Source organism: Dryobates pubescens, chromosome 21 (assembly GCF_014839835.1).
Source record: "Dryobates pubescens isolate bDryPub1 chromosome 21, bDryPub1.pri, whole genome shotgun sequence".
NCBI lineage: Eukaryota > Metazoa > Chordata > Aves > Piciformes > Picidae > Dryobates > Dryobates pubescens.
This window is the reverse complement of record NC_071632.1, coordinates 4,935,525-4,951,459: the sequence shown is the minus strand read 5'-3', so window position 1 is coordinate 4,951,459 and position 15,935 is coordinate 4,935,525. Positions and strand designations below refer to the sequence as shown.

General features: G+C 46.7%; 1 protein-coding gene across 1 annotated transcript in view; it reads right to left on the bottom strand.

The window, feature by feature from the left end:
- ARMC3 (armadillo repeat containing 3) overlaps positions 1–15,935 on the bottom strand; it is a 65,513-nt gene that overhangs the window by 11,668 nt on the left and 37,910 nt on the right. Inside the window, exons 11-14 of the mRNA XM_054171162.1 lie at positions 14,746–14,882; positions 9,109–9,277; positions 6,452–6,552; positions 3,606–3,695 (exon numbers count right to left, since the gene is read on the bottom strand). Of these exons, the coding sequence (XP_054027137.1) occupies positions 3,606–3,695; positions 6,452–6,552; positions 9,109–9,277; positions 14,746–14,882 (497 nt within the window). The remainder of the gene's footprint in view (positions 1–3,605; positions 3,696–6,451; positions 6,553–9,108; positions 9,278–14,745; positions 14,883–15,935) is intronic.

Below are 15,935 nucleotides of genomic sequence, written 5' to 3'. Positions count from 1 at the left end.
CCCAGCTGATGTGTGTATCAGATCTGCAGCTGTGTGATCAGAAATGGTGCTCTCTATCTATGCAAATGAGTCAAACTCTCAGCTAGGCATCGCTCTGCTTCTGGTTCAAAACCTTCCAGCAGACAACTGCCCTTTCTCTTAGTTTTCAGCTGTGGTTCATAGAAAGCAGCCTCACTTTCTCCAAACAAAGGCTTTCAGGTGTGTTCAGCAGCACCTTGCAAAAGAATGGTGAACAAAAATATATGATCAAATGGGGGGGTGGGGGAGGCAGGGCAGGAAATACATAGGAAAAAACTCTAAGCATATTTGAGACTTGGAGTCAGCTACTGACCTTCAAGTAACTCCCATATATCTCACAAATTAATAGTGATGTGTGAATTATGGACTCAAAATGAGTGACAATGGGGTTATAAATCACACTACTTGATCATGACATTCAAAAGCAATTATTTCATACGTGGAGGAAAAAAAAGGAAAGCCTTTGTATCCCTGCAAGCTTACTATGGCAAATGGAGCCAGGGATTTGGGTTTGCCTAAAGAAAATATTTTGCCTTTTTAAAGAGTTATGGTTGCTGCCAGAGCAGTCATTGGCTGTGTAATGGGCATTAATGACATTGAAAAGCAAGTGTCTGAGGGCAGCCTCATCTCACACTGTAATACACAAACACATCATCGTCTCAGAGCAGGTCTCTCGACTCTGCACGGCTGCTTTGGACTCTGCAAAATGGTTTATGACCCCAAAACATCTTCTGTGGCTCTGAGCAACCTCATCTGGAGTGAGGTGTCCCTGCCCATGGCAGGGGGGTTGTAACTAGATGATCCTTGAGGTCCCTTCCAACCCTGGCAATTCTATGATTCTATGAAGGAATCCCCCACTGGTGCCGAGGAAACAGAGCTGAAGCTCACTATCCACCCTTGCTCCCTTCTCTGTTTGAGTGAATTGGCATATGCATGGGGGTGAGCAGCACATGCCAGGCATCAGGGGCACCTGCTAAGTGAGCAGAAACTAGAACAGGCCTGCTAAGGCACTTGAGATGCATCCTCTTTGGCATCCACAAACAGTAACCATCCACAAGGCAATTCCTAGGATTCTTTTCAGATTGTCACAGAATCACAGAATCAATCAGGTTGGAAAAGACCTCAGAGATCATCAAGTCCAACCTATTACCTAATACCTAACACCTCCTGACAACTAAACCATGGCTTCAAGTGCCACATACAATCCTTTTCTGAACACCTCCAGGGACAGGGACTCCACCACCTCCCTGGGCAGCACATTCCAGTGGCCAATTACTCTTTCTGGGAAGAACTTTATCCTCACCTCCAGTCTGGAGCAGCTTGAGACTGTGTCCTCTTGTTCTGGTGCTGCTCCAGACATGCCTGCACTCCAAATAAGTACTCAAACCTAAATGTCTCCCCTGTAAAGCAGGAACTTTTGGATAGACTAATCTCACGATCTGGGCCGTGATTTAAGTCAGAACCTCAACCCCTCACAGTCAGTAGCTATTACCTGCCAATGATTTCCATGTCAGTTGTAAACAGCAGATGCACACAATTCAAAGTCTAATACCTTAAGCCTTTCTCTCTAGTGATGCCTTAGCTGGGTGAACACCACTGCCCACAGAACTCCTGCATTTCCTCTGCTGAAGATGCCATTGAACTTTGGAGATCACAAAGCAAATTCCAATTTTCTCTTTAATGTCTTACTGCAGATTTCATCACTCAAGCACAGCTATGTGCACAGAATCAGATAATTGTTTCTGTGGGAAAAGACCTTTAAGATCATAGAACCATAGAACTGAATGATAGAGCTGTTAGGGTTGGAAGAGACCTCAAGGATCGTCTACTTCCAACCCCCCTGCCATGGCCAGGGACACCTCACACTAGATCAGGCTGCTCACAGACACATCCAGCCTGGCCTTAAAAACCTCCAGGCATAAGGCTTCCACTACCTCCCTGGGCAACCTGTTCCAGTGTCTCACCACCCTCATGGGGAAGAATTTCTTCCTAACATCCAATCTGAATCTACCCATTTCTATCTTTGTTCCATTCCCCCCTAGTCCTATCACTACCTGACACCCTAGAATGTCTCTCAGCAGCTTTCTTGTAGGTCATCAATCCAACACTTTGTTAACTCAACCAGGTCTGGTTCTATACTGATTCTATTCTATTCTATTCTAGTCTATTCTAGTCTAGTCTATTCTATTCAACATGAAGAGAAAATTCTTTATTATGAGGATGATGGAGCCCTGGAGCAGGCTGCCCAGATAGGTTGTGGAATCTCCTGCTCTGGAGATTTCCAAAACCTGCTTGGATGCATTCCTGTGTGACCTGCCCTAGGTGATCCTGCTCTGGCAGGGGGGTTGGACTCATGATCTCTAGATGTCCCTTCCAACCCCTAACACTCTGTAATTCTGTGATAAATGGCTCACTAAGCTAAGAGAAAAGCCATGGACAATTGCAGGGTACATCACATTCCTCTTAAGGCTGAGTTATCACCCCACTGATGGCAAGGAGGATCTGTTTGGGCCAGTTTGGGAATCTTGAACATTCCCCTGCAACTAGGAATGTGCACCTGCCTTCTTCTCTGAAAGGCACTGCTGGGGCTGTGATTGTGCTGTTGTTTTACATGCAGACCAGCTGGGAGACCATGCTTCAGTTTTCTTCCACAGGAACAAATTGAGATTTTTCTTTCTTTTTAATATTAAAATCCAATCAAGTTTGGTGCCCTAACTGCTGAAGCAGAAAGCTCTGTTCATTACACCTCAGCAGTAGTGAGCAGCTGCAACAAAGCACAAAGAGATTGCTAAACCCCAAGTACCTTGTGATCAGCTGTCTGGAGGGACAGGCTCAGACCCTCTTTCTGTAAAAGAAGGAAATTCACAAGGTGAAGAGGTTCTGACCTGTTTGGGCTGAGCAGACATGCCCACCAGAGCAGTTCCACAGAAAGTACTGCAGGACTGTGCCCAGACTATTGTGGGGGTCAGAGGCTGCCCTGCAAGAACAAGGCAGTTTTAAGCTTGTTGCTTTCAAAGCTGGGGCAGTTCTGAGCACAATCTTCACAGCTTTTAGCCACCTAAGGAATTTCACTGGAAGAAATTTAATCCAGAAATGCACATAGGCAGGGTAGGAACTTTTTGTGGCCTAGGTTCTAAATCAAGAAACTTCGACCCTAACTTCCCTGTGCCAAGACGTAAAAGATCAGCATTTCACTGCCTTCAAAGGATATTGAAAGGAAAACCAGCCAGATAAATGGGAGATCATCAATTAATAGAATGGTTTGGGTTGGAAGGGTCCTTAGAGATCATCTAGTTCCAACCCCACTTCAGGGACACCTTCCACTAGCGCAGGCTGCCCAAGACCTCACCCAGCCTGGCCTTGAACACCTCTAGGGAGGGGGTAAGTGCTCAAATGTAGCATGGAGAGGGAGGACAATTACTAAGACAGACAAAGGAAGATTGCTGCAATTGGGAGGTGAAAGAAAATCTCCAAAAGCACATTCAACATTGCATTTGAGCATTTGCACTCTGTTTGGAATCACAACTCTGTTTGTAATGTTAGAGCAGTAACAGAACACTGACCAGGGTAAGCCTTGACACCCATACCTTCCTTTGTCTTTAGTGCTTTTTCTTGAACTAGGTGATGAGCTTGTCTGTTCAGAAGATGAATCCTGTGTCTTCTCCCCTGCTGCAAGGCTGAAATGGAACAAGGCATTTTGGCATGTTATCTGCAGAGTGAGTGCATGCATGTTAAGCTGTGGAAATGGAGAGCAGCTCTGGGAAGAACCACCTGGAAGTCCTGGTGGACAACAGGGTGACCACGAGCCAGCCATGTGCCCTTGTGGCCAGGAAGGCCAATGGCATCCTGGGGTGCATCAAGGAGAATGTGGCCAGTGGGTCAAGGGAGGTTTTCCTCCTCTTCTACTCTGTCCTGGTGAGGTCACTTCTGGAATACTGTCTCCAGTTGCAGGCTCCCTGGTTCAAGAAGGACAGGGACTTGCTGGAGCAGGTACAGAAAAGGGCTATAAAGATGCTGAGGGCACTGGAGCATCTCTCTTATGAGGAAAGACTAAGAGAATTGGGCCTTTTCAGTCTGGAGAGAAGACTGAGGGGGTATCTCATCAATGCTTAAGGGTGGGTGTGTGAAAGATGTCTGAAGGATGTGACCAGGCTTTTTCCAGTGGTTTCCAGTGACAGAACAAGGGGTACTGGGCACAGATTTGAACACAAGAAGAGGACATTCTTTAGTTTAAGGGTGACAGAGCACTGGAACAGGCTTCCCAGAGAGGTGGTGGAGTCTCAATCTCTGGAGACATTCAAAACTTTCCTGGATAGGTTCTTGTGTGACCTCCTCTAGGGAAACCTGCCTTGATCTCTCCAGAGGTCCCTTGCAACCCCTACCATTCTGTGATTCTGTGAGTTCTGATGTTAAAGGGCAGTAAATACCTTCACAGGAGGTATATAAATGGAAGAAACAACATAACCACTAAGAAATTGGATATTGGTTCAGGAATAAAAAAATGAAGTATGGAATACCAGATGATGGACACAAAAGTAACTGAGGAGTAGGAGTGCTGCCAAGGACCAAAGGCAAGGATGTGTATTGAAGTGAAAGAAAGCAAGCCTGATAAGACAACTCTAGGGATCAAGAAAAAGCATGGAAATGTCATTTGTCACAGATCCTTGCAGACATCTTTATGGTGTCATCTACAAGCTTAAAAGGGAAGCTAATGATACTGTAAAGCAAATATGGGATGTGTTGACAGAGAAGAATGTTTTGGACTTGCAAAATATTGGCAGAGGGTTCTTTGATCTGTGAGACTGTTTACAGGAACAGACTCCCAGTTAAACAAGCCCAATACCAACTTCCTGCATTCAAACCTAAGAAGATTTGTTAGTCTGGCTTCAACTTAAACAGAGAAGAAATGGACACAGGTTCATTATCAAGCCTGAAAGCTCAGGGCTTGGCTTTGTCCTGCCTCTTGGGATGTTGTGCTGAAAATTCCAGGCATTTGTCTCTGCAAGCAAAATCATCAAATCATGGGTTTCATTGTTGCATGTTGCCCTTCAGCTTAGATGCCACAATCATTATGGCAGATGACAGGGTTTGTTGTCACTAATCAAACACTGGCTGTCCTGCCACCAGGACTCAAAAGGGTGTTCAATGAATGAGTCCTCATGGCTAAATTAAAAAGGAAAAGCAAAGCAACTGAACAAATCTTTTCAGTCCAGAGGGAATCACAGAAGGACCACAGAATGGTGAGGGTTGGAAGTGACCTCTGGAGATCGAGTCCTCTAGAGCAGGTTGCTTAAGACAACGTCCAGGCAGATTGTGAATGACTCCAGAGATGGAGAATCCACCACCTCTCTGGGCAGCCTGCTCCAGTGCTCCACCACCCTCAAAGCAAAGAAGTTCCTCCTCGTGCTTAGATGGAATTTTCAGAAGAGAAGGCTCCAAGCAGACCTTACTGTGGCCTTCCAGTCTCTTAAGGCAGCCTACAAGAAAACTGGTGAGGGAGTTTTTAGGGTGTCAGGTAATGACAGGACTAGGGGGAAGGGAGCAGACTGGATGTTAGGAAGAAGTTCTTCCCCATGAGGGTGGTGAGACCCTGGAGCAGGTTGCCCAGGGAGGTGGTAGAAGCCTCATCCCTGGAGGTTTTTAAGGCCAGGCTGGATGTGGCTCTGAGCAACCTGATCTAGTGTGAGGTGTCACTGCCCATGGCAGAGGGGTTGGAACTGAATGATCCTTGAGGTCTTCCAGTGATGGTGACTCCACCATCTCCCTGGGCAGCACATTCCAATGACCAATCTCTTTCTGTGAAGAATTTCTTCCTAACATCCAGACCAAACCTCCCCTGCCACAGCTTGAGACTGTGTCCTCTTGTTCTGTCACAGGTTGCCTGGGAGAAGAGATCAACCCCCACCTGGCTACAACCTCCCTTCAGGGAGCTGTAGGGAGCAATAAGGTCTCCCCTAAGCCTCCTCTTCTCCAGGCTAAGCAACCCCAGCTCCTTCAGCCTCTCCTCACAGGGCTGTGCTCCAGACCCCTCCCCAGCTTTGTTGCCCTTCTCTGGACACCTTCCAGCATCTCAACATCTTTTCTAAACTGAGGGGCCCAGAACTGGACACAGGACTCAAGGTGTGGCCTAACCAGTGCAGAGTACAGGGCAGAATGACCTCCTTGCTCCTGCTGGCCACACTGTTCCTGATAGAGGCCAGGATGCCATTGGCCTTCTTGGCCACCTGGGCATGCTGCTGGCTCATGTTCAGCCTACTATCAACCAGTACCCCCAGGTCCCCTTCTGCCTGGCTGCTTTCCAGCCACTCCAGCCCCAGCCTGTAGCACTGCATGAGGTTGTGTCTGTATGTATCTGTACTCTGCAGTTTGCACTGAAGGCAGTGGCAAGGATGGAAATGGTGCCATAAATGCTAGGAGAGCAAACCTGACTCACTCATCTTGTGCTTTAGCATTAATGAAGATTGTGGCCCGGCGGTCAGAAAGCTCTTGCATGCTCAGCTCCTCCAAAGATAAAAATTTCACTCCAGGCATTGTCTACAAGAAAATCAGCATAAAAGATAAGGTGCCATGTTCAGCTGGAGAAGAGGAGAAAACAAAAACCATGTTGAAAAGGTTCTTAGAGTGTAATTTAAAAATCCTAACCTTTAAGAGGTGACTTTTCTAAGCTATTCAAAATCATAGAATCATAGAATCAACAAGGTTGGAAAAGACCTCAAAGATCATCAAGTCCAACCTGTCACCCAACACCTCATGACTACCAGACCATGGTACTAAGTGCCATGTCCAATCTCCTCTTGAACACTTCCAGGGATGGTGACTCCACCACCTCCCTGAGCAGCACATTCCAATGGCTAACAACTCTCTCTGGGAAGAACTTTCTCCTCACCTCCAGCCTAAACTTCCCCTGGCACAGCTTGAGACTGTGTCCTCTTGTTCTGGTGCTGGTTGCCTGGGAGAAGAGACCAGCCCCCACCTGGCTACAACCTCCCTTCAGGTAGTTGTAGAGAGCAATGAGGTCTCCCCTGAGCCTCCTCTTCTCCAGGCTAAGCAACCCCAGCTCCCTCAGCCTCTCCTCACAGGGCTGTGCTCCAGACCCCTCCCCAGCTTTGTTGCCCTTCTCTGGACACCTTCCAGCATCTCAACATCTTTCCTAAACTGAGGGGCCCAGAACTGGACACAGGACTCAAGGTGTGGCCTAACCAGTGCTGAGCACAGGGCACAATGACCTCCCTGCTCCTGCTGGCCACACTCTTCCTGATGCAGGCCAGGATGCCATTGGCCTTCTCGGCCACCTGGGCACACTGCTGGCTCATGTTCAGATGGCTGTCAACCAGTACCCCCAGGTCCCTTTCTGCCTGGCTGCTCTCCAGCCACTCCAACCCCAGCCTGTAGCTCTGCATGGGGTTGTTGTGGCCAAAGTGCAGCTCCCAGCACTTGGGCTTGTTGAATGCCATCCTGTTGGACTCTGCCCATCTGTCCAGCTGGTCAAGGTCCCTCTGCAGAGCTCTCTTACCCTCTATCAGATCAACTCCTGCCCCTAGCTTGGTGTCATCTGCAAATTTACTGATGACTGCCTCAGTCCCCTCATCCAGATCATCAATGAAGATATTAAACAGGATGGGGCCCAGCACTGATCCCTGGGGGACACCACTAGTAGGAAATGGGAAATGTTCTTCTCCATTTGCATTTCCCCCCGTTAAGTTTCTTACAGAGACTGTGTATATGTAAGTTAATTAGGAGTTCTTGTTACTATGCCATTCCAAACAGTTGTAGAATGAGGTACTTCACAATATAGGATGGAATTTTCCAAAGCCACCAAGTGCACTTCCCTGGCTTTTCAGCCAGTCTGGGATTTCTGCTGAGCAGTTTGAACAGTCCTCCTTGGGTTGAACCTGACATGGCCCTGACAAGGGACAGTAGAGTCAGTCTTTGTATGGAAACACTGCTTTGTGACAGAAAGGGTCCTGCCCAAGGTGAAAATATGAACTCTTTACTTCTTTATGAAGAAGAAACAAACAAAAAAGCCCAGAGGTGGCAGGTTAGTATTAAGTGTACTGCAGGGAAAGAGTCCAGGAGAACTAAGGCCTGAGGCAGGCCCTGGGAAGGAACTGGGTCTGCACAGCTTATATAGGATGGGGAAGAAGGTCACAAGGGGGGAATAGCATGAAAATGACATGAGCCCATCATCCTGGGGAAGAGTGGGTGGAGAGCTGCTCTGCAGAGAAGGACCTGGGGGGGTATTGATTCATGGCCAGCTGAATATGAGCCAACAGCATGCTCATGTGGCCAAAAGGCCAGTGGCATTCTAGCTTGGATCAGGAATAACCTGGCCAGCAGGTCCAGGGATGTGATTGTCCCCCTGTACATAGCACTGGTGAAGACATGCCTCAAATACTATGTTCAGTTTTGGGCCCCTCACTACAGGAAGGACATGGAGGTGCTGGAGCATTCAGAGAAGGGCAGCACAGCTGGTGAAAAGCCTTGAACAGCAGTCTCACAAGGGCAAGCTGAGGGAGCTAGGCTTGTTTAGTCTGGAGAAGAGGAAGCTGAGGGAAGAACTCATCACCCTCTACAACTACCTCAAAGGAGGCTGGAGCAAGGTGGGGGGCAGTCTCTTCTCGCATGCAACAAGTGACAGGACAGGAGGAAATAGGCTCAAGTTGTGCCAGGGGAGGTTCAGGTTGGATACCAGGAATAAACTCTTCACAGAAAGGGTTCTCAGGCATTGGAACAGGATGCCCAGGGAGATGATAGGGTCACCATCCCTGGAGATATTTGAAAGGCACATGGATGTGGTGCTGAGGGATGTGGTTTAGTGCTAGTAGCATAGCAGTAGTTGGGAGATTGTGAGCTCTAGATGAGCGCTTGGACTTGATGATCTCAAAGGTCTCTTCCAACCTCACCAGTTCCATGGTCTATGATCCTCTATGAGGTAAGCAAGATAATCAGTCTAAATCAGTCTAAAGCTCAGCACAATAAACTCAAGTACTTCATGTAGCCAGGATCTGGCTTTTGCTATAGTTCTCTTACTTTTCCTAAACCAAGAAAAAAAAAAGACTCTTTCTGAGTAGAGTGTTTAAAGGAGCTTACCTTGCCACAGTCATAGAATCCATCAGCAATGACATCACTTGATGATAAACATCCCATCCTGCTGTACTTTTGGGAAAGGTTGTTATCAAGTAGCTTTTCTAGAGCAGCTTTGCTGAAGTTACTTTTGCGGCCTCTGGACAGATTAATTTCTTCTAGGACGTCTAAAGCACTGTACAAAACAAAATGCAAAGGTGAATTAATCAGTAAATGCAAATGAATTATTATCATGATTATACAGTTAAGGGTTGGTTTTCAGCATTAGCAGATTGGTTTCCAAGTGCTAGCCTTGTGCCCTCTGGGCCAGTGGAGGAGCTGGCTGTGCTGCTCTTTACTTGGGGAGGAAGATGCCTTGCAGTGCTCAGAAGCAAAAGCAATTCCTAAAGGCAGTTAAACTGCTACATAAACAAATGTGGACAGGAAGCCACAGTCTTTTATCAGAAGGATGTTAGGCACCACAGAGAACCTGAGAAAAAGAAGGATGTAGAAAGTAGAGTAAAAGGAATAATGTTCAGAGCGGACTTTATGATACAGTTGAAGGAACTTCTCTCTCTCTCTCTTGCCAACTTGCAGTGGGATTTGCAGATTCCAGTTGTGTATCATGCAGTGTGAATTATAGGATGGTTTAGGTTGGAAGGGACCTTAAAGATCATCTAGTTCCAGCCCCCTGCCATGGGCAGTCACCTCCCACTAGAGAAGGTTGCTGAAGGCCCTATGTGGCTTTGAACAGTTCCAGGTTTGGAGGCCCCACTTGTCTGGGCAACCTGTTCCAATGTCTTATCACCCTCATGGGGAAGAATTTCTTCCTAATGTCTAATCTAAAGCCAGCTTCTTGCAGTTTGAAGCCATTTGCCCTCATCCTGTCACTCCATGCCTTTGTAAAATGTCCCTCCCCAGCTCTCCTGGAGCCCCTTCAGGTACTGGAAGGCTGCTCTAAGGTCAGCCCCAGAGCCTTTTCTTCTCCAGACTGAACAGCCCCAACTCTCCCATGGGGAAGGTGCTCCAGCCCTCTGATCATCTTCATGGCCTCTTGTTGACCTGCTCCAACAGCTCAATGTCCTTCTTGAGCTGGGTGCCCCAGAAGTGGACACAGTACTCTGGGTGGTTTGGGACTGTTACTGTATTTGGGGGAGGCACAGCTGACAGAGGTTTTCTAAACACAGATGAGCTACAAAAGTGGCTGTGTTCAGCACCACCAGGATGGGAGGATTTTTGCAGTGTGGAGGCAGAAACAAATAGTCACATAGGGACACCGGAGGACAGTGATTTCTTCAGCTGTTTCTGGTGCTGAAAGCCACATAGTGATGACTCCTAACCTGCAACACTTAGGAATAGCTCGCTAAGAAGACACAGGAAGCTCAATCAGGAGAACAGAGTATAGTGTGGGTTTGGAACTGCTTAGGAATGAAGAAAACAGGAAAAAATCAGTGATACATTTGTGTGTGTGTGTGTGTGTGTGTGTGTGTGTGTGTGTGTACATCCACATTGCAGTTTATATCTGTGTGTCTCTACACGCAGGCAGACATTCCTCGCATCCTAAGGAAGCAATTTCACCTCTATCTCTACAGATAGACATAATGAACTCCACATTTAGACTGCCTGTTTCTCTCTGTGAACTACCCAGGGAGCCTCAGCTGTGGACATTTACAATGTAGGCTTCTGAAGGTATGTTAGATGAATTCCAGAGAGTGAATTCTTGAGGCATGGCAAATGATAACCTTCTCTTTTAGATGGGAGCAGCGGGAGGAAACAGTGGAAGAGCAGTACAGACCATACAGCACCACTGCAGCAATGCCAGGTAGAAGGCAAGTAATTCAGGGAAGAATTTTAAAGGGGAAAAGGACTAAGGAAAGGCTAATGTGTACAGCAAGTGTCTGAACCATCATTCTGCCCCTGTGCTCAGCACTGCTTAGGCCACACCTTGAGTCCTGTGTCCAGTTCTGGGCCCCTCAGTTTAGGAAAGATGTTGAGTTGCTGGAAGGTGTCCAGAGAAGGGCAACAAAGCTGGGGAGGGGTTTGGAGCACAGCCCTGTAAGGAGAGGCTGAGGGAGCTGGGGTTAGCCTGGAAAAGAGGAGGCTCAGGGGAGACCTTATTGCTCCCTACAGCTCCCTGAAGGGAGGTTGTAGCCAGGAGGGGGCTGGTCTCTTCTCCCAGGCAACCAGCACCAGAACAAGAGGACACAGTCTCAAGCTGCACCAGAAGAAGTTTAGGCTGGATGGTAGGAAGAAATTCTTCACGGAGAGATTGGCCATTGGAATGTGCTGCCCAGGGAGGTGGTGGAGTCACCATCTCTGGAATTGTTTAAGAAGAGCCTGGCTGAGGCACTTGGTGCCATGGTTTAGTTGATCAGATGGTGTTGGGTGACAGGTTGGACTTGATGATCCCGAAGTTCTTTTCCAGCCTGGCTGATTCTGTTATGCAACCAGGTGACATTACAGACACAGTAGCACCTTCTCCTGTTGTGGAGGAAAGAGAAGCCAAAATGGGACAAATACAGGTGAAAACCCAAAAATAATGCAAAAAAGAGGAGTCATGCAGAATGGAGACACAGAAAAGGGACAATCCCCCAAAAGACCCACATGCAAAGTGAGGCAGGGACTGAAACAAAAATACATGTTTCATATGCTCCAAGTCAGAGAGGAAAATGTAGGCCTATTACTCAGTGTGGGAAGAAAACTCAGAACAGATGGCACGGAAAAGACTGAAGTGTCTGCTGCCTTTTTTTGCTTCAGTTTTCATAAAAAGGTTGCAAGCAGATGCCTGGCAGAAATATTAACAAGGAGGTAGAAGCAGGAGGCTTAAGATAGCTAGCGTAAGTTTAAAGAGACAAAGTTAGCTGTCCCAGAGGACACTTACAGAACCATAGGATTGTTGCAGTGGGAGAAGCCCTCTAAGATCACCGAGCCCAACCATCAACCCAACACCACCATGGCTACTAAACCATGTCCCCCAGTGCCATGGCCACAGATTTCTTGAACACCTCCAGGGATGGTGACTCCACCACCTCCCTGGGCAGCCTGTTCCAATGCCTGAGAACCCTTTCTGTGGAGAAATTTTTCCTAATACCCAACCTGAACCTCTCTTGGCACAACTTGAGGTCTTTTCCTCTCATGCTGTCATTTGTTGCATGTGAGAAGAGACTGATCCTCACCTTGCTCCAGCCTCCTTTGGGGTAGTTGCAGAAGGTGATGAGGTCTTCCCTCAGCCTCATCTTTTCCTGACTAAACACTCCCTATTCTGTCAGCTACTCCTCATAAGACATACTCTCTAGACCCTTCCCCAGCTGTGTTGCCCTCATAGTACTCCATGAATTGGCAAAAGCCACCTCTGAACTATTTCTCATTGCAAAACTCAGGGAGGACAGGCTAGGTGCCAGGAGAGGGGAGAAGGGCAAAGATAATGTTAGAACAAGTGAATTTATGGTAGAGATCAGTCAGCCAAATTTCAGTGCCCAGAGAACACCACTCCAAATTGTTAATCAGTTTGCAAGCAACAAGAGATAGGAAATAGCTATTATGTATTTGTCAGGAATAAACCATGCAAACCAATCTAATCCTTTCTGTGACAGGGCAGCTGACTTAATGTATAGGCAGAAATAGATGTGAGATAGGAGTTGACTTTGAGATATGTTTTGACTTTAATAAGCCTTTGCAAATATTCCTACTTGCCTACTCATGAGCAAGTCAGGGAAATATGATCTACATGAAAGCAGCATGAAGAAGTGCCTGGCTGGTTGGAAGAGTATGCTTAATGTATCATTATCAATAATGTGCTGTCAAAGTGGAAGGCCACATAAATTAGATTCCGACTCTGACAGTGTCACAAAGAAAGGATTAAATAAGAGCAGGGTTAAATGCAAGATATAGAAAATAACTCCTGAGTTTTATTTGATGGTGGTATTGACCTCAACCAAAGTCCAGGCAGGGGGACAGCACTTCCCAATGGCATAAATACATGAGAGGTGTTTAGAGATGTGTGACAAAATGATACAAGAAAGAAGTTCAACATTCTTACTTTGTCCTGAAAAGGAAAATGAGAGAGGGAGATGGGACATGGGAAAATTCACTACATTGAACTCAAATTTCTCTACAGAGGTGGTTATTCAATCCCACTGAAAGCAGGGCAGCAAGTTGAAGCCTGAGGAGGGGAGATTTAGTCTGGAGATTAGAAAGAAATTTTTTACAATGACAGTGGTGAGACTCTGGAACAGGTTGCCCTGGGAGGTTGTGGCTGCCTCCTCCCTGGAGGTGCTCAAGGTCAGGTTGGATGAAGCCTTGAGCAACCTGGGCTAGTGGGATTTGTCCCTGCCCATGGCAGGGGGGTTGGAACTAGATCATCTTCAAGGTCCCTTTCAACACCAACCGTTCTGTGAATCTGTGAGGTTGGCTTCATGTGATGTAAGGGATATTTAGAACTCAGAGAACTCTTCTAATTGTAAAGATAGTCCAGCCCTGCAACAGGTTACTTCAGCAAGCTGTAAAACACTGTGATTGGTATTTACACTGAATAAGCCAAAATACGTCAGTGCACCTGATTCAGTCTTACATTGGGCTGATAGCCAATGTCACCCTCCAGGTCTCCCCCTGATCTAAATTTGTAAGGGTCTCACTCTGCTTCGAGAAGCTCCTTACAAGTGGATGTGAAGTATCTGTGCAGCAATCAGAGAAACGCCCAGCAGAGGGAGCAGGACAATTACAGATCTTGAACTAAAAGAGTCACCGTGTATAATGAGCCCCGTGTGATAATTCTGATGAGCTAAACCGTACTCGAGGCTCTAAGAAGGGATAAAATAGAGTCTCTTTTACATGACACTTCAGCACACTTGCAGTTAAGCAGAGTATGTAAATCAAATTTAGCCTATATGCCATGAGTATAATTTACTGTATATTGAAGCCAGCCTGAGACCTTAATTTCAGTTCCATATGTATGGGGCATTGAAGTCCCTAATCTTGACTGATATAAGCACGTCTTTGCTATAAAACTGAATTCAGACACAGAAACAATAAACTTTATCATTCCAGACACTTCTCTCTCCAGGCTTACATTTTTCCTTCAGATTTTTGTTCCTTCAGATCAATACCATTTCATCTGTAACATCTGTGGTGCAAAAGCAGTTTCTGCTTACCAAAAAAAAGAGCAGAGCTTAACTTGGCTATTTTGCTATCAATATAGAATCACAGAATTGTCAGGGTTTGAAGGGACCTCAAGGATCAGCCAGTTCCAACCCCCCTGCCACAGGCAGGGACACCTCACACTACAGCAGGTTGCTCACAGACATATCCAGCCTGGCTGCAAAAACATCCAGGCATGAGGCTTCCACCACCTCCCTGGGCAACCTGTGCCAGGCTCTCACCACCCTCATGAGGAAGAACTTCTTCCTAACATCCAATCTGAATCTCTCCACTTCTAATTTTGCTCCATTCCCCCCAGTCCTATCACTCCCTGACACCCTCAAAAGTCCCTCCCCAGCTTTCTTGTAGCCTCCTGTAGACACTGGAAGGCCACAATCAGGTGGAACCTTCTCCTCTTCAGACTGAACAGCCCCAAATCTCTCAGTCTGTCTGCATAGGTAGAGATCTACATAATAGAGTTCTCACATCAAAATCTTCCCTTTGCCCCTTGATACCCTTTCTACTCACCCCAGCCTGCACAGTTCAACAGCAGTTGGTTCATCATTTGCACAGACCATAACAGCCCAACAAGCATTTCTTCTGACTTCTTCACTCTTAGAATGCAGCAATTCAACAAGTGGCTGCAGTCCACCTACAGTTCTTAACTGTAAGAGAAATGGAGACATTGCCACGTACATATTTCAGCTGTCCCAGCAAGAGCAGCCTGTGAAATTCACCTTCTGAAATACCCAGGTTTTGTAGACAAGCTATGCTGGGCTGGTAGAAAGGCCATTGATGGGGATGCTGTGCTTCTGGGCACTCTGCATAGGCTGAGTTCTGAAGTAAGCTTCAGAGTGGTACAAGGCACATCCCTTCTGGCTCCGCCATGCTTCTCACTTACTAGGTTGTGGTGTGGAAACTGAAGGGACCCTGAGACCCAAGGCTGGCACAGGGGGTTACACAGCTTTTCCTGTGTTCTGTTGCCTCCCAGCAACTAATTTACAACAGATTTGAATTTGTATTGTATTACACCTGTGACAATCTTATTAACATCCCAGTCTCTTGTGTGCCGCGGTCTCTTTCCCACACATGCTGGAGGAAATATTGCTCATTTGGATTGTCAAAGAGAAAGATATTTTAAGGACACTGAAAGGGGTAGATTAATTATCTATGCCCCTTATTCATGTTCTAATTAACAGCCCTGACCCATGAGAAAACACAAGTTGATGATTTGTGAATGCACATAGCATCATCCTTATTTACAGCAAGAGCCTGGCCATTGATGAACAGCAACAAATTCAACTTATTGGATGCCTGATGAGAGGCATCCAATAAGTTCTCCCAGGCAACCAACAACAGAACGAGAGGACACAGTCTCAAGCTCTGCCAGGGAAAGTTTAGGCTGGATGTTAGGAAGAAATTCTTCACAGAAAGAGTAATTGGCCACTGGAATGTGCTGCCCAGGGAGGTGGTGGAGTCCCCATCCCTGGAGGTGTTCAAAAGGGGATGGGATGTGGCACTTGGTGCCATGGTTTAGTTGTCAGGAGGTGTTAGGTATTAGGTAATAGGTTGGACTTGATCTCTGAGGTCTTTTCCAACCCGGTTGATTCTGTGATTCTGTGATTCTAAATTTATCTGTGCCAGCCTATGATGAAAACAAAAACTATCCAGAAAGCCTAGGGCTTTTATAAAAGACATAAACTACAGACTCTAGCTAA